The 18,732-nt window shown below is 47.5% G+C and overlaps 1 protein-coding gene across 1 annotated transcript in view; it reads left to right on the top strand.

The window, feature by feature from the left end:
- SRPRB (SRP receptor subunit beta) overlaps window positions 1-18,439 on the top strand; it is a 20,059-nt gene extending 1,620 nt beyond the window's left edge. Inside the window, exons 4-8 of the mRNA XM_006021040.2 lie at window positions 1,193-1,270; window positions 4,993-5,075; window positions 7,480-7,616; window positions 8,677-8,731; window positions 15,132-18,439. Of these exons, the coding sequence (XP_006021102.1) occupies window positions 1,193-1,270; window positions 4,993-5,075; window positions 7,480-7,616; window positions 8,677-8,731; window positions 15,132-15,348 (570 nt within the window). The 3' untranslated portion in view covers window positions 15,349-18,439. The remainder of the gene's footprint in view (window positions 1-1,192; window positions 1,271-4,992; window positions 5,076-7,479; window positions 7,617-8,676; window positions 8,732-15,131) is intronic.
- The last annotated feature ends 293 nt before the right edge of the window (window positions 18,440-18,732 follow it).

The following is an 18,732-nucleotide window of genomic DNA, read 5'->3' as shown; positions in this document are numbered from 1 at the left end:
ATTCCTGCAGGCTTGGGGAGGCATGTGAACAGGATGTGCTTGACCCTGTCCTTGGTGAGACCTGTCCCAGGGAGACAAGCCCTGTGTTGGTTGTGCCTTTTGCTGTGTGCTCAGCATCACTCTGTGGTATGGGGCCTCACTTCTAGTATTTGGGGTGCTCGGGGTAGGGGATTGGCTGGGCGGGCTCCTCAGCAGAGCTCCTAGGTGCACCAGGCAGGCAGGCAGTATGAGCAATCCCAAAGGGACTGGCTGGCAGGACAGAAAGCTGAATGGCTTCCTCACCAGTCATTGTTTTGTCATCTTGGCTGCATTTGTTTCTGAGGAGAGAACTCTCGAAGACTTGCAAATATTTGCTTTTATTCCCTTTTGTTCCCTTCTAGAGATAAGAAGATTAAAAAAAAATTCCCCATTGATGCATTGATATTTAGTTTTAGTTTTGAAAAGCGCTTGAAATTATAACTTGTTATTTATATGAGTATTTGTTTTACATAGATTATTACAATTGATTGTGCTTTTTCAACAGGACTAATTATAACAAGGGTCAGGTTTGGGGCTTGTGTTTTATTCTCCATTTTTTAAAGTTCATAAGTTGTGCTGTTTTTTATGGCCTCACCTGTTGTTTTACTGCTTCTCCAGTGACAAGAGAAAGTGGGCTGATGTATTAGAAACTGCATAGTGCCAATCAAACCAGTTCTAGCTAGAGGGGTTTGAGTTTTTTGACTAGTCCTAGTGTCCCTGTTGTGTTTCCAGTGAGTTTGCTCACTGGGCTGTGTTGAGAAGAGCACTATTTTCTGCAAGGGATTTGTCCACAGCAGATATTGCCAAGGCTGTGGAGCAATGGATTGTTGTTAACCCACCTAACTTACAGACCTAGCTATAGTTCTGCAGAACTTTTAAGTGAAGGAGATGGAGGATGGGCAGGTGGATCACAATTTGGCCAACAGTATTGCAGTGGCATTTCCTATGAGCGTGTGATTCTGTGTTTTAATGGTGGCTTTGATTGAGGCTCTGCATTCCAGCTCTCCTTTTGAGAAGGATAGAAGAGCTTGATAGACATACAGTGTACCGGTTTCTAGACTGAAATAATCTGCCCTAAAAGAGAGAGTTCTGCCTTTCCCCTGAGTTCTAATGTTTTCTGTACAGTCTGGTAATGTTTGTTTTTACATTTTTGCTTTGTTTCTATTCTTATTAGTTGTTAACAGGCAAATACCGAAACACCCAAACCTCCATAACAGATAGCTCTGCCATATACAAAGTCAGCAATGACAAGGTAAGTGGAAACCAGTTCAGATGTTCTGTAGTGTTGTAGCTGACTCTTAGGGTAGGGCACACTTGTTTGAGAATTGATACTCTTAACTCTGGCCAGGCTTTTAGGTGGAGGCAATAGGCTCTGCACAGGCTGAGGCTAACTTCCCACTGTAAGCCTGAATTGATACATTCTTGCCTCCTCCTTTGCCAAAGATAACAGGAGACTGCCTGAAATTTCCCTCGCTTGGTTGCAGCCTAGGCTAGAAAAGCTGGGACACATCAGACAGATTTCAGAGCAGCAAAGAGGGAAACATCAGAAACTAAAGTGGGTTTTCCTGCTTGTATACATATCTTTTTTTTTTTCTTCTTTTTTTTTTTTTTTTTTTTTTTTGGCTCGTCAGATTTTATTTTTACAGAGAAGTGAAGGATTTGCTTCAGTCTTTTTGAGGAGGCTGCTGGCCTAAACTTCCCATGCTACAACTTGAGATAATTGCTTCTTGTTCTGTCATCTGCCAGATAATTGAAGGCTGCTATTGAATCTCCTCTTAATTTTCTCTTCTCCATATTAAATAAGTCCAGTTCCCTCAGCCTCTTTCAGAAGTCATGTCTCCTCGCAAACCATTTTTATTATCCTCCACTGGACTCTCCAATTTTTCCACATCCTATTTGTAATGGGTGGCCCAAAACTGAACACATTACTCCAGATGTGGCTTCAGCAGTGCTGAATAGAGGAAAATAATCACTTCCAACAAGGGCACACTGTTGGCTCATATTTAGCTTCTTGTGTACTGTAACCCCCAGGTCCTTCTCTGCAGAGCTGCTGCTTAGCCAGTTGGTCCCAAGCCTGTATCTTCTATGAACGGGATTGTTCTGTTTTAAGTGCAGGACTTTGCACTAGTCATTGTTGAGCCTCATGAGATTTCTTTTGGCCCAGTCCTTCAATTTGTCAAGGTCTCGCTGAATCCTAGCCCTACCCTCCAGTGCATCTACTACTCCCCCCAGCTTGGTGTCATCTGCAAACTTGCTGAGGATGTACTCCACTGATGAAGATATTGAACAAAACTGATCCCAGGACTGATCCCTGGGGCACTCCACTTGAGATTGGCTGCCAACTAGACACTGAGCTGTTGGCTACTACCCTTTGAGCCCAATGATCTAGCCAGTTTTCTTTCTGCCTTACAGTCCGTTCATCCACTCCATACTTCCTTAGCTTGCCTGTGAGAATGTTGTGGGAGGCCATATCAAACGACTTGCCAAAGTCAAGGTATATCATATCTCCTGCACCCACAGAGCCAGTCTTCTCATCATAGAAGACAATCAGGTTGGTCAGGCATCACTTGCCCTTGTGAATCCATGTTGACTCTTCCTAATTACTTTCTCCAAGTACTTAGAAATGGATTCTTTGAGGATCTGCTCCATGAGTTTTCCAGGGACTGAGGTGATGCTGACCTGTCTGTAGTTCCCTGGATCATTCTCCTTACCTTTATTAAAGATGGGTACTAGATTTGCCCTTTTCCAGTTGGTTGGGCTTTGTTTTTAAATGCCATTGTCTTACAGAGTTGTTTCCCAGAAATGTTAACATTGGGTGCCCTCCTTGAACCCTTGGCCCAGAAGTTGCAAATGGAGAGCTTTGGATCACTGGCAGTCCTCACAGCAGGTGCTGGTAGCCTGTGGAGAGCTAATTGGCCACATGATGCTGGTTGCTTCACATTTCCATCCATGAAATTGCACATTTCCAGCAAAAAGTGCATTGATACATATTGGTCCAAGTAAGCAACTGGAAGAAAATGCAAGGAGAATGTTACGCAAGCACTACCTGTGTGAGAGGCAGCCCAAGTAATGACCTATGGGAAGGATAGCATCCATAAGATAGTCCCTATTCAGATGCGACACATGCTGTGAGAAGGCATAGGGCACACATTTCCTCACATAATTTCTGGCTGGGGAATTATTAAATCATGTGGAAAGATCTAGGAGAGGATTGTTCAAGGACCTGCATAATTAAGGTTTGGAGTATATCTTCCCTCTCCCAAACATTCTTTTAATATTAATAGTCTATACCAACGTTTTGTAGTAGCAATGAGACGTGGATAGGCATAAATCAGTGTTTTAATTCATGCCTGATTACACTGAACGTGCTTAGACTTCGTGCCTAATAGTCTCTGAGCAGCGAGCCAATGTAATGCAGCGCTCATGCCTTTTGGGTTCCTGTTGCTGGAGGGAAGAGTAGGTGTGTGCAGTTGCTAGAAATCTGTACTCAGCTCATTTGGACACTTAGAAATCTGTGTTTGAAAACACCTCCCTGCCCAGGGTTTCTTCTTTCTTTTTCTCCATCATCCGGTCCATCATCCTCATCTCTATTTAAAGCAGTGAATGCTGAGACAATAGCTTATTATCCAGGTGAGCCAGTTTTTTCCGTAATCTCAACTCTGTACAGTTCAAGCAGATATTGTACATACAGACAGCAGCTCACAGGTGCTTTCCCTGCAGGTCCTACTTTTGCCGAGCCAGCCGATCCAGGGCAGAGTCTGGCCCTCCCTGACTAGAACAATTCTCCCCTTCCTCTCTTTGTACAATGGGCATTCAGGCTACAGGATTCCTGTTGGACTGGATTTGATCTCTCTCTCCTGCCTTGTGCCTCTGTTGTGAGCTTGTCATTATCCAAGAAAAAACTGCTCCATCACTCTTAAGAGAACTGGCTGCTACAAACCCTCTTCCTAGCAATGCACACATCAGCTGCCATGAAGGCAGTAACTATTTCAAGATGATGGGAAGTCATCCATCTCTGTTAGGTGCCCTCCCCTGGCAGTGGCCATGCACTCAGAGCACCGAGATCCCTAGGCTTTGGCTCCTTAGTTACCAGGTTGTGCTGCTGTTGCTTGCGGCACCCCAAAGTTCCTACTCTTTATCAAGTTATCATGGGTTAGTAGAGAGACCATGCTTCCTGGGGAGCCTCTCACTCAGCTCTCGTGTCTGGAAGGTTGTAGAATGGCACACTGGCCACTACAACTGGGATACATTTGCAGCCTCCCCTCAGCTTCTGGGGTTTTTTTTGTCTTCTGCATGGCTGCTTTTACACTACTTTATAACTAGGCCATTTAGATGCTTGCCCCTGAGGCGTGAGATCCCACCATTGGTGGAGTGAGAGGGTAGCTAAAAATAAAACACATTGGTTGTCCCAAAATGGAGGTAACATTTTACAAGATTGTCTTTATTCTGTTAAGGGCTGCCATTGCACCTGGTTTGCTGTAGCACATTGGTGTTCTCAAGTACCTGGTTGCATGACTTGATGCATGTCTTCCAAGTTGGCCGGGAAGGATGTGAAATTCCAGTGTGAGATTCAAACATGTTTTCAGTGTTTTTGCCTCTGTCACAAGTTCCAGTGACATGAAACACACCAGCACTTCTGCACAGGGAAAGATCTGCAAACTGTGTTGAAAGAGTTGGAAAGAAGCTGTTATGATTGTGCCATTAGTTGCTGTCACACTTAGAGATATAGGAACTGTGTGCCTGCCTATCACCAGCAAATGAATAGTAAATTTAGGGTATATGCAGGAAACAAAGCCTTGCCAAGAGGAGTTGGGGAATTTGAAAGCTGTCCCACTTGCTCTAGGCCTCCACAGGGCTGTTGAATGTATTGTGGGGCTTGCCTTGTTACATAGCTCACTACCCAGCTGTGTGTGGTTTTGCATGTTTCTAGAATAACTACTGATGAAATTGTTGCACCCTGTGGTCCTTTTGCAGGGCACTAGCATGACTTTGATTGACCTCCCAGGCCATGAGAGTCTGCGGCTTCAGTTCTTGGAGAAGTTCAAGGCCGCAGCCCGGTAAGTAGTGGAAGAATGGAGATGGATGCTTCAAGCTGTAAGCAGAGCCTGTCCCATTGATATGCTGCAGGGGAGGGAGTGAGCTGGGGCTGACTTCCAACAAATCTCTGGCCTCCTTAGAGCTTTTTTCTTGTACCATGCATCATGTGGACAAGACCCAGTGTCCTGTCTCCTCCTCACCCTTACTGGCTGTGCCATGTCAGTTGAATGTGACGGGGGGCATACACAGCAGTAGGAAAGGCTGATGGAACTGGCCTGTGTATTTCTGAAGGGAGTTAGGGGACAGTAGAGGCAGGTGTTGGGGTATAATAAATTGCAGGTGGACATCAAACATGTGCTGTGCTCCAGCTAGCACCAAGGAGCTGCAGCAGAGATCCTGATGGAGCTCATCACATCATCCCATCCCAACCTCAGCAGCCTGTGGCAGCAGTAGCTTTGCACCATATCTAATAAGCATCCTCTGGCCTCCATCAGAATGGCATCAAGTATCAGCACTGCAGAGGTAGGCGTTCAGTGCTGCCTTTGAGTGGCATGTTGCTGCCAATAGTGATTCATCAGCGCTGCTGTGCTGTGCCTAGATTTTCCTTGGAGGTCTCCTATTCAGGTACCTTACAGTAGCATGGTGTTAGACACCCTATCTGCAAAGCTCCACCTTTAGACAGAATGTATGCGGGCAGGTAGGGTTGACCCAAAATTGCACTCCTAATATTTGCTGCATAAAGAGAGGACTTTTAGTGCAGATGACTTCTACCAGGGGACAGCAGGAAGCGGAGCCGTGCTTGGATGGAGGCTTTTGGATGTTTGACATCAACTTTTATTTCTCTGGGAGTCATTTAAGAAATCGGAAGTCCCTGAGACCTCCTTCTGTTTTTGGCCAGGTCTGGACAGGATTGAAATGCTGCTACATTAAACCCTCTTTCTTCTGTTCTGTCATTTGCTGGTTGCAAACCTGTTGGGCCAGGAATTCTGCTGGTCTGCCATCTCAGCCTGCTGACTTCCTGCAGTCTTTTTAAGGGGCAAAATGTGACGGTGGTAATCGTCAGCCTAAAAGTTTCTGTCAATAAAAAGATCTCAGGCTTCCTAAAGCCATGCATCCTGCAATTCCCCCTTCCCCACCCCCAAGCTCCTGTCGCAGCAGTAACTAGGAGTAGCCCTTTGTGAAGATACTTCTTTATTTATTTAAGACAAAGTAGTAGTTCCGTGGGTTGTGCACAACCTCAAGTAAATTGTTATTGAGGTCTCTATTCTTTTTTTATTATGGCAAGTTTGTGCCTCATACTGGAAATGGCACAGAGGTGGGCATAAAAAGGGACACTTCCCTTCTCTAGTTCCTCTGGTAATCCTCATATTTGTGTAATGTTTTGTCTTTTTGGCTAAAGGTTTCTTGTTCTCTAGGGTGTTTTGGACTTTCCCAATCAAAGACCGTTGCAGAGGGAGATTATACTTATTTTATGACTTAAGCATTTTCCAGGTCTTGTTTATATGAGAAGCAGTGTTTGATTGCTGCAGCTCTGACTTCTGAGACTGCCCAGTGGACTCTGCAGGGACTAAGATACCAAAAACTTGAGACACCAGGGACACAAGGTGGTCATAAGTTCAAGGAGGATTTTCCTCCTTTGACCCCTCTGAGTTGGAGGAGGGGATGTGGTCATGTCAGAGGATCCTTTAGCAACAGAGGCCCTGGTTCTGTTGTGATTTGGCAAAGTCCCAAACCACATTTAAGTGCAAGAACGGTGGCCATTCTTTGGTGGTAGTGTCTTTCATGTTGTGGCCATAGCATGGCTCCCAGATCTGTGCCCAGGGTTGGAAGCCTGTTTGATCAACATGGTTTGAGGTTGATTAGCTTTCTCTCTGAGTCCTGGGTTTGAATGCAGCTTGGATCAGAAGTGAAAGTGAATTTGAGAATCTTATCTTTGTGCCTACTGGAATAGTGAACACTGTCTGCTTGGAAGGGGCCTGGGTTTGAATATGGAGAATGATGAGAAGTGATAGTTTTAGAGGGTTCTTGGAAGTAAACTTACCGGGGGTCCGTCTCTCTCAATCCTGGCCTTTTGAGCCTTCTTGGAGAGAGACCATTTAGTGTACTGGGAAGGGCATGCTTTAGTCTTTAAATACAGTGTGGTAGCAAAGTTGGTGCCATGGGCCCGGAGTAGAACAAATAGGTAAAATTTTGTGTGAAGCCTTGGTCTGTGCTTGATACTTTCCTCTGTAATGAGTACTCCAAATTCCACCCAAACATGGTCATGATTATGGGATGCCCACCCAGAAAAGATTCTTCAGAAATGAGATGTTTGTGACTGGGCTTTGTAGTCTGCAGTCCTGATGCTGTGCAAGTTTGCTGGCTGAATGGCTTTGTTGCTTTGTCACTTCAGCTTCTGTGACCTGTTGGCTTCTATTTTGGCAGAGCGATTGTGTTTGTCGTGGACAGTGTCATGTTCCAGCGGGAGGTGAAGGATGTGGCAGAGTTCCTGTATCAGGTCCTTGTGGATGGCATGGTATTAAAAAATGCTCCCCCGCTGCTAATAGCCTGCAACAAGCAAGGTACTGTGGGTTGATTCAATGGCTGCTGCCCTATGGGAGGGGGGCCAAGAGGGCCAAGTCTTTCTGGGGTTTCCTCTCAGAACTTGATGTGTTCTGGTATCTTTTCCCTTGGCCAGCCAGGACACACCAAGTCCATATGATGGTACCTTCCCATTCCCTTTGCTCTACGAGAGGCAAAGCAAGCGTATCCTGCCATGTTTGTTAGGAGTCTAGACTCCAGCACATGAAGGCAGGAGTATAATCCAATAGCAAAGACCACATGGGAATGATGCTGCCATCACCCCCGTTGCAAAGTTAGGAGGACGGACTGCTAGCTCAGGTGCCTCAAATGACTGCAGTTGCAGAGGATTGCACAGAGGCAGCTGTACTGCGAGACTGCTATGTAAGGAAGACCATGCTCCGAACATGAGTGGAGTGAGAACCCGTGCGGAGCTGCCTTTCTGAATTTGCAAGCGGTGGTTCTGTGAGCAGCCGGAGTTGCCTCTCTGCACCAGGAGCATCAACTCTGCAGCCAGGCAGCAGCTTAAATGTCAGCATTGGTTGTGTTTGCTCCTGAAGGCTGCAGCAGAAACGTCTGGCTAAAGTCACGTGATCAATTCCTAACTGCACCACTTGGTGCTGGGTATAATTGGGTCAGTTATTGTGGGGGCTATTGAGAGAAGTAGGAAGCTCAAGCCCAGTCCTCCATTTTAAGTGACTGATCACAAAGCACTTGTTTCCAGTGAAGCAGAGAGTCTGCTATCTGCTGAAGTCTTGGGAGCAGCATGAAATCAATAGGAGTTAAATCCAAGACACATCCAGACTGTGGTGTTTGGCTTCCCACTGAGTTCAAGAAAACACTTCTGTTTCACAATCTATGCCTCATCAGAATACGGCAGAGATGGTGGCTGCCTCAGAGCCCACGTGCAGCTTCTCTCTCTGGGGGCCAGTGATATGGCAGCTACATTGTCCTGTCATGGGACCTTCATACCCATGTCTAGTCAGCTTTTCCCTGCCTTTAAAAGAAAACAGGCTAGCATCTAAATGTTGTTTTTAAAACAGTTTTTTTCTTTCTTTCTAGACATCACAATGGCCAAATCAGCCAAGCTTATTCAGTTGCAGCTGGAGAAGGAGCTGTAAGTTTGGGCTGGTTCTGCTGAATAATGATGTGCAGCTCTTTTACTCCTAGCAGTTTCCTTTCCTGTCGACCAAAGATCCCACATTCAAATAGTGAGGAAGTGAACAGTGCATTATAAGCCTGTAAAACAGGGGTGGGAAAAATATGTCCCACAGGCCAGATTTGGCTTGCCAGCTGACTAGATCTGGCCTGCGGGTAGGTACCTGCCAAGTGAATGGATCAAGCCCACAGGCAGGAGGTGCCTCTGGCAATGGTAGCCACATGGTGCCAGTCAGCCGGGGCTGCTGGCATGCTGGTTGCTCTCTCTCTGGGCTGGGCTGCCATCAGCACAGAAGCATGAACCCACCTGCAGCTGTAGCACGTGTCATCTTCCCCTGTCCTCCTGAGCCCCAACCTGGTAGCTGCTGGCTGTGTCCACAGCTGCCCAAATGCACCCAGCTTCCAGGTTGGGGCTCTGGGCTCAGGATGGTGGTGGGGGCAAGCATGCTATAACTGCAGGCAGGTTCAGGCTTCAGTGCGAGTCATAACCCCTAGAGGAAAGGATGGAGAAAGGAGGGGAGAGAGAGGTATGGCCCTCAACAAGTCACTAAAACTCATTAAGTGGCCCACCAGCCCAAATAATTGCCCACCCCTGCTCTGAAATATAGGCTGAGAGACCTAGCACTGCTTATCACTGCTAGCTGGAGGAGATTCCTAAATGCAAACTCTGTTGGAAACAGTTTTGGGGCTCAGAGGATCTTAATCCCTAGGGGAGGGAAAGAAGGGACCTTGTTCCATTTAGCTGTTTCTAAACCACATAACATTGCAGGCATGGGAGCAGTTGTAAGGTCCCGTTCCCTTGGTCCACATGCATAGGCACATACAGCCCACTGCCCAGGCTGCCCTACTTCATTTGGAGATAACTCCTGCTAATTATAAGATCACATTCGATATTTTAAGTGTCTCCCTTTTTTAAGAGGAGAGGGGACATGTTACAGTTCGACTCAGCTGAGGTGGGGATACCATGATTTTTAAATCACCTCAGTTCATTGTGGGAAAGTCCAACTAGAAGCTGATTCTTAGCAGAGTTAAAACCTGAGCCTGTTGTTAGGTGCATCCCATCACCATAGGTGGATGGAATCTGTCCAGATGAGATTATTAAGCCGTTTGTTGCTGTACAATTTACTCTGCACTCGCAGCATGAAAAAGTACCCTGTAGTTACAGCAATTTAGGATGGCTCTTCCCCAGCAGGTCCTATACTGTTGTTTCTCATGCCACGGTTCCTCATGTAGGGCACTGTCGAAGACTCTTGGGTCCAACTTAGCCCTGAGACAACTTGGGAATTAGGAGAACAGGAGCAGCACCTTTCAAACTTCACAAGCAGTCACCAAGCCAAGCAGCCTCTCACTAATCACCTCTTTTGGGACTCTTCCCCCTTCTGCCCAGTAGAGAGCAGCAGTGATATTTAAATAGTATCTCTTCCAGCCTAGCTTTATGCCTCTCCCTTGTAGAGAGAAGCAGCTAAGACTCCGGGGGGAGCCAGCATAGTTGTTTCCCTTGGTTTTCAGATGAGGCATTTGCTAGTTATTGATGCCATAGGGGGCTGGGTTTCTGTGTGCTGCCTGCTGGCTAATGTGTCCACCTTGAGGAGGCCATATTATTTTAATGTCTCGGTCATTGGCTTGCTGGTCTGCTGATCCCTTAGCACTCCAGAGCAGTATCCAGGTGTGGTTGGAGAGCTTGCAGCATCTGGTCCCTCATCTGTAAAGCAGCCGTCTCTGGAGGGCCCTCTCCTCAGCCTAGTTGGGTTCCAGCCTGCGAGCAGCCAGTGTTTCGGGTTGGCAGAGAGGAGGTATAGAGGCTTTGTTCACGCATTAAAAGGAGTGAGGATTTGTAGGGGTGATAGAAGAAAATGGAATGCCTGCACAGCCCCCAGCCTGCTGCATCCAGGAGCCAAAGGACAGTATGCTCTTTGCATTGGGTAACCTGGTACTGGTGCCCATCTGTCTTGACTCTCCCAGGTCTAGCTCTGGTTTCTTTCTCAAGATTTGGGAAGCAGATGAGTTGTGAGGCTTCTGTTTTGCTGGAGTTCTTCCTTTTGTGACCTCTGCTGTTTTTAATTAACTCCAGTTGGACCTAGTAGAAGCTGTTGCTGCCCTTCCCCTGCTGCAGATAGATGTGGAGCTGGGAGGGGCAGTGACCTCAGAGGCTGACTGGGAGGAGTTTCCTCCCGCCCCAGTACAGACTGGGGAACTGGAATGATGCAGTGCAATTTTGAAGGGAGAGGAGTAGTGTTTACCCTGCATGTGAACGTGATCAGATGTTGCTGAGGCCGATGGTCATTTGGATAGAAAGGATCCCTCATGCAGCACCTGTGTGAAGAGCATGTGTGTGGGGCGGGGGGAGGAGAGTGGACTTCCCTTCTTTCCCTTTCAGGAATTTTGTCTTTGCTGCTTCCATGAATGTGCACATGTGGGTGGGTGGAGGGATGGGTCCCTCCATCCACCCCGGCACACAGCAAGCTTTTTCCCCTCAGGCATCTACTAAATCTAGCACAGATCTAGATGCTCTGGCTCAGCTTTTAGACTTCTCCAGTCGAGCAAGATGCTCTTCCAGTACAGGTTCAGTCCCTGCAGTCATGGGACAAGACTTCTTCCCTGCGCCCCACTGTAGTGCAGCGACAGTAGCCGGGCCAGTGATGGCGGTGGCCCCTGTCCTTGTGCCCAGCACTTAGGTGTAGTGCCCATCACCCACCTCCAGTGATGCTCCTGTCTAGGGCCTGTTCCCACACTGTGTCCAGCTTATCCTTTCCAGGTGGCACTCTGCATCCTAATTGCTCTGAATTAATTTCCTAGACCATGCTGGTTGTTCTGAGGGGCTGTTCCTGGGGTTGTTCATTTTGGTTTCTGCCTCACTTAGGAAATTAGCAGGGACCTCTTCCCACAAATTGAGGCTGAGGCCAGGAGGCAGTTCTTCTATGATGAGCACCACTGGCTCACTCTGTGGACTTGGGAAGGTCTTTGCTCCCCAAGAAGTGTGAGGCACTTTGAGATCTGTGGGTGAGAGTGCTGTGTCAGTGCCAAGCAGAGTTCTTTCTTGACCTGCCTTTCATCTCTGTTGTTTGCCTTGATGGGGAAATCTGAGCCACCAGCTGTTTTCTTTCTGGATTTATTATAATCTATCTCGTGGTGACACTTAGGGATTCCCCAGATGAAGTTGGATCCCCATCCTGCTGGCTGTTGTATACCTAGCAAGGGCGTAGTAAAGAGCTTGTCATCTGAGTAACTAAGATGTAGGCAGAAGGTAGGAGAAAGGAAGGGCGGTATCTCTTATGGAGGCACAGGGAGAACAAGTAAACGGCCCAGGCTCATTCTGGCAGACTAAGGTGAGTCAGGAATTGAGCTCAGGCCTGTTAAATTCTGTCAGTGGTACACATTTGTGGCTGAGTACTGCCCTGCTCTTCTGTCATCTTCCTTTCTTTCTCTCCCTCTCCCTCTCCCCTTCCCTTCCCTTCCCTTCCCTCCATCTTTTAATATGAGTTTGTGCTTTACTTTTTCCAGAGCCAAATTAAATCCAGCCCATCTGCAGAACTCACCAGGTTCCTTATTTGCATCAGATTAGCATATTTTTACTGCAGAACGATCAGACCTCAGAATGGCTGAATCTGCTAATCCACTGTCTGAATAAGGGCTGGGGTAATTCCACCACCCTAATTATCCTTTGGTAATCTGCTTAGTTAGCATCAGGCTGTGCTCTTGGCAGGTTAATTGCATTGATGGATAACAAGATTTCTATTACATTGAAAAGGCAGCAGGGCTGTTTAAAGCAATATAGCTGCTTATGAAAAGAGGATGGGGAAATGCACTGGAGCTGCAGAAGGCTGTACCGGACAAGAGATTTGGGGAGACTCCATCATAAATTGTCTGTCTGTCACTGCATTCTAGAAGTAGGATTGTGATGGGCCCTTTAAGCCATCCCAAGCCAGCAGGTATTTGGGGTTTTGCCAAGGCTGCTGAATTATTGCAGGGTGGGGGGAAGATTTCTGTGTAGTGAAGTGTGATTCTTCTTTGGGAATATATGTGAGACTTGTAGTTTTCTCACGCTGGTTGGGGGCAGGAGGAAGAGAAATAGTGTGAACCTTCATGAAAAGCAGACACTGCATCGAAGCTTAACTCTATGGGCAAATAAATTATTAACCCCCATTCTTCCCTATCATTTTACCCAGGGCCACGTCAATGGGAAAGCATGTCAGGCCTCTTAGTTCAGTATTGTTCTCTCACCTTCTGCTGTAGGAGAATCCCAATGGATATGAGAAATGTTTTTAAAATTCAGCAGCTTCCTTTGAATCTGAGGCTTTTGGGCTTCCAAATGTCATCCACAATCAAACTTGGCATTCAGTGGGATCGTTATAACAGCAGGTTAAGCTTTCTCTCAGCTGTTGTGGAAGGACTTCCAATATTCAGTGCTGCAAGACTGAGGAGTGGCGTAGCCAGAAATTCTTGACTGCATGGCAAGTTTGTTTTATTTTCTCAGAAGAGAGTGAGTTTAATTTCAAGAATTGTGGAACCTGCAGTTGGAACCTGGACAAGTGATGTTATTTCACCTGTAATCCTTTCTGGGGGTTGTCGTGGGAGTTTATTTTCAAGCCCAGAACAGTGAAAGGATGCATAGACTTCAAAGCAATGCCCTTGAGGCTGCTGTGCTAAAAATGCAGTCTGTGCTTCTTGTTGATCCAGAGAGCAGGTTTCATGTGGTGACTCTGGGAACTTCCCAAATTTATAGGACACACACTTCATTTCATTTCATTTGTTATATGCTACCCTCCCCAGTAGAGGCTCAGAGGGGCTTATGATAAAAACAGCTAAGTTGCATCTTATGCATGTGGTGTATGTTGTCCCACTTGGACTGTTTGCAAGCCGAGGGACCCGATAGTCACCTGGTTCCTGTTGTCAAGCTAATTTAGGCCTGCTTTATACACGTGTGTATGCATAGTTAAAGCAGTACAGCCTATACCTCAGACAGATGCAGTCAGGTCAGTGCCTTACACCAACACAGTGTTATTTTCCTTTCTGTAAAGAGGAATGCGCTGTATAAGGGTACACACTTGGGCATAGGTCACCTTACCAGCCTGGTCAGTAATGAATGATTAAAGCAATGCATCTTCCTTTGTGTAATTACTTGTGCTTGGCATCCAAGTTATGTGGATGTTAGCCAAACTTTGCTCAGAGCTTTGCTAAATAACTGTTAGGAGGATCACTTATTTTGGAGCAAAACCTGTTTAAGCACCTTTACTCCCCCCCCCATCCCCTGTGAGGCACACATCGCATCTGGCCTGCTGACTTGTACTCTTCCCTGCCCCCTTTTCACACAGACATGTGCACGGACAAACTTATTCGAGATTGGGAGCATCAGCTCTGAGGACAATGGCTGTGAATCTATGTGAACACAAACTAGGCTTTGTTCACCCAGGTTGCCAGAGTGCTGCTGCCTCATTTCCAGGATGCCCTTTCCTTTCCCTTTCCATGTCCTTGTGTGACAAGGTATTTAGCAGGATTTTCAAATTTCTTACAAACTGACAGGGCTGTGCTGTGAGCACGTCTGCTGTGGCCTACTTTCAGGGTGCAGATAGTTGGATGATTCCCTCGCCAGACTGTGCCCTGTGAGGACAGGACACTGCACTGTCTGAACTGTCCCAGCACGGGCCCTAAGGGATCACTTGGCAGTCTCAGTGATGTGCTGCTTTCCCTGTCGTTGTGACCAAGTTTTAAAGGAAATGACTTGTGAAGGGGTGTAATAAGGGCCAAAGTGTAATGGGCATCACCCACTTGCCATCCTGCAGAGCAAATATCATCAGCTCCCTGACCTTGCTTTTCCTCCATGCCAAGGTGGAGTGGACCTTCCACCTCTCAAATGATGGGTCAGGGACTGAAGACCTCTCTTCGAGTGTCAGTGAGAACTTGGCCACCTCTCAACCAGGAACCAACAGAAATCATCAGGTCCTGGCCCATAACCCACTCACTGTGCAGCCACTGGTTTTCGGTCTCTGTCATCTAGCCTGGAGTTTTACCAGATAGTATCAGCTTAACAGCCCTGTTATCTCATGCATTCATCTCCACCCCCACAGGCTTCCAGCCAGAGTCCTGTGGTCAGAGTAATATACTAGGTGGTTAAAATGGCTTGGTACTAGGCTTCCCTAGTTAACCCTAGCTATATGCAAGTGAGTGAGGGAGTTGCTAGGATTTTCCTGTTCCCTAGACCAGCTGCCTGCTGTGTACTGAAGGCATTGCTCCCTAAGGTGTGTTGATGGGATTAGGAAGGTTTGGCAGAGCTGCATCCTGGTGTTTACTGATGCACAATGCTAGTGAACCCCTCATCCCTGCCCTAGCTTACAATGTTCTGTGCTTCTCTCTCACAACAGCAACACCTTGCGAGTGACCCGCTCAGCTGCTCCTACCAGCTTGGATGGCTCGACCTCTGGCGGCGCTGCTCAGCTGGGCAAAAGGGGCAAGGAGTTTGACTTCTCACAGCTGCCCATGAAGGTGGAATTTGTCGAGTGCAGTGCCAGGGGCAGCAAGGGGGATGAAGGCAGCGCTGACATCGAGGACTTAGAGAAGTGGCTGGCCAAGATTGCCTGAGAGCGGGGAGCCTGGGGGAGACGGTAGAGACCAGTGAGGGGGAGGGAGAAACTCATGGTGAAGGCATTTGGCATCTAAGAGGAAAGCACTGCTTTGAAGGAGACACCCTGCAATATCATCGTGCTTCAGAGATGATTTCAGACATGGCTCATAGGTAAATGCAGTTACTGTCTCGGGGCTGGGCTCGAGTTGATTTAATAACGTACTTGCTGCTGGGATCTCAGCAGAGCACAGCCCTGCTCTTTCCTTTTCAACCTGCTTCCTCTGGGATGTTGACCCCATGGTTTCTTTGATTCTTGGAATAGGATTTTGGTCAGGGCAGGCAGCCTGTATCAGAGGCAGTTTTCAAAGGGACAGGTGGCTTATTTTTAGGTATCAGCAGTCGTCTTGGCCTTGAATTCCATGATTGTTCCCAATTTTGCTTGGCCTCTTCTCCTCCCTGGTGCCCATCAAAGTTACCATCCTCCCTGTGTGTGGCTCTGACTTCTTTTCCCCTCTCTGCCTTCTCACTGCTTCAGGAGTAGCAAGGCTGTGATTTTTGTGTGGCTGTGGCTAAAATTCAGTGACTTGCCCAGTTGCACGTGCTCCTGAGAAATCAACTGCTGAATGCTATTGGAATATATAAAAAAGTTGCTTAAACAAAGGCTTGGAGGCTCTTCCTCTCCTCTCCCCTACAACCCCCCCCCAAACCAGTACCCAGCATCACGTCTTCAAAGGTGCTTCATCCATGTCCACTCCCAAATGGCAGTGGCTGCGCTTTCCGAAGCGTGTGATAGAGACTACAGGGATGCTGAGCATCTGCAAAATCTGGCCACTTCTGTGTTGGGTCCCAAGGAGTGTGGAGCCCTCGAAAAACCCTGTCCCCTCTAGGCAAGGCAGTTGGTGACTGGGCACTGAGGAGCATCTGAATATGGTTCTATTCCCGTCTCTTCTGCTGGCTTGCTTGTGCCAGCAGTGTTAAGCAAGCACATGCATTCTTGTAGGTGACTTCTCAGCAGCCCTGCAGGTTTACTTGGATGGGTGACCTCCCTTAAAGAACACCGTAGTAGTTGTCATTACAATGGTGGCCTAGGCTGAAGTGTGGAGGGGTGGGGGGCACAGTCTCGTTAGACTGGCAAGGACAAGTCACTTAATTTGAATGCAGCCTGAGGTCTGGATTCCCATTTCCACAAGCTATCTGCTCATGCTTGAGTTTGGAAGGGGGCAGGTGCTGTGAATCCACTTGTGTTCAGGAGACCAAACCCCACTTCTGATACTCAAACATCTGAAAACAGCCTGGCCAGCTAGCTGGGCACTCTCCCCCAACAAGAATTACTGCTAAGCGTGGGAGACTTATAAAAATGTGTATGAAGATGCTATATACTTGCAAGTTTCTCTTGTATTTGGTTACCTCATATTTTGACTTTAGACCTTAATCCCACTAGTGGAGATGTGGAGTCTTAGAGGCTACACCAGTTATGCCAGAGCAAGAATAGAGACATTCCCAGTTAAAAACATGTCTGGTTATCAGATGCACTTAGTAATTTTCTTGATATTGCTTCATTTGGAAAGTTGGCTGTACAGCTGGTGGGAGTCAGTAGGTGTGTGACTGGCTCACATGGGCCTTCCCAGAGGCAGGCTAGGCTGGCCTGGGAACCAGTTTCACAAACGAGCAGGGACCTTTTTTAGCAGCAAGTTGCATGTGCACGTGTTGGGGTGCAAGGCAGCTGCCCTAATGGGCTGGCTGAGATCGGACTTCTTGGGGACCTTTCCAAATGGGTTTCTGTCTGCCCCTGCTCCACAGGGGCTCTGGCTACTGCATGGTCTGTGCCTGGAGTGGACTTTTATGGCAGAACTTGGTCAGAGCGAGCCCTTTGATGCTGGGCTGCCCACATTGCCTCCCCTTCCCTCACTGGAACCTTTGCTACAAAGAGGAGCCCAGTGAACCAGCACCACTGCTCCTGCTCGTTTGTGCTGTAAGGGGACCATCTCTGCTGCATCTGAACAAGAGCAGCTGCTGCTCTTACTTGGAGAAGCAGTGAGTACTCTTGTTCACGATGGACGATTCTGGGCTTCCCTTACCAGGTGCCTCTCCCCCCCGCTTACTCTGGCAGATGGAGCAGGAAGGATGGCATAAACCTGTGCTCTCCCAGTGTCGAGGAGCAGGAGCGTGAGATCTGAATGTCGCTCCTGGTATTCCCAGCCTGCTGTTCTCTGGCAGCTTCCCTTCTCCAGGTGTGATGGCTGAATTCATCACCACCCAACATGCCCTTTATCAGAGGCTGTGTTCAGCAGCCAAGTATTCTCTTCACGGTGTGTTCCTCTCCCCGCTGGCTCCTCACGTTCACTGCTTTGTGCTACCTGGTCTGCTACTAAAGTGCTTTCTGCAAATAGTGCTGATTCTTCAAGAGATGTTGATTTTTCTGGAGCTGGGATGTGCTTCCCGCACTTGAGCCCCCAGTCTCCTGGCTGCCACGAGTCCTTTCCTCCTGTTTTACCAACAAGAAGCTAGTGCCAAGAATTCAGTCATGCGGTGAATATTGTGGGGTAGTGGCAGCAGGGAGGGAGGTCTCCAAGAACAGCTCCTCCTGGCTTGGTTGTCTTGTTCAGCCCCGCTTGAAGCAAGTCTGATCGGGAGTGCACTGGCTGAGATGGAAATGCACAGATGTAAGAGTTGGCTGTTGTGCTTCCCATGCACAGCCTGCTCCTGCTCAATTCCTGACTTACAATTGTAGGGCGGGGAAGTTGAGATGATAAATGCTCTCAGGTCACAAGACCAAAGCTCTTCATTCAACCGATTTTTGCATTAAGATGTGCTTTTAAATGTCAAAGTGTGTGCTTTTTCAGCAGCCATGTGTTGCTGCGTCTGTCTGTCTTCTGTCACAGCTTGAATTAGCTCACCAGGGCCATGGCTTGGTTCTCTTTACTTGCATCTGCCATGCTGCAGCAAGACATGATGTTGTCTTTATTTGCCATTTATTCTATGGAGGCCTGCCTCTTTGGCCAAAGCAGGCCAAGTTCCAGCCTGTAGGGTGTCATAATGCTTGAGCCCATTTTGGTTTTAAATTATTGTTTATAGATATATTTACTTTAGTAAAGAAGTTTGGCTAAATGCTGTCTCTGTCTGTTTGTCCCAAGCTGGGAGGCCCAGGGTCTTGCTGTGTCCATTTCTAGTTCCCTGCATGGGACCTTCCTTCTGTTTGTGGCTGTTCCCATCAGCTGTGTCCAAGTGAGCAGAATGTGGTCAGTGGCACAGTAACAGTGCAGCAAATAACTATCCTAGACAGGGATTTGGGGCTAGGGCTATTTTTTTTAATGTTGATTAATGAAGGGGCTTGTTCGCTATGATAAATTAGTTGCTAAAGACTTCATCTTCTCATCAGCATGGCAAGGTGAAATCATTCC

Source organism: Alligator sinensis, unplaced genomic scaffold, assembly GCF_000455745.1.
Source record: "Alligator sinensis unplaced genomic scaffold, ASM45574v1 scaffold1086_3, whole genome shotgun sequence".
In the NCBI taxonomy this organism is placed as follows: Eukaryota; Metazoa; Chordata; order Crocodylia; family Alligatoridae; genus Alligator; species Alligator sinensis.
The sequence above is the reverse complement of the archived record's forward strand: the minus strand, read 5'-3'. Positions and strand labels throughout refer to the sequence as shown.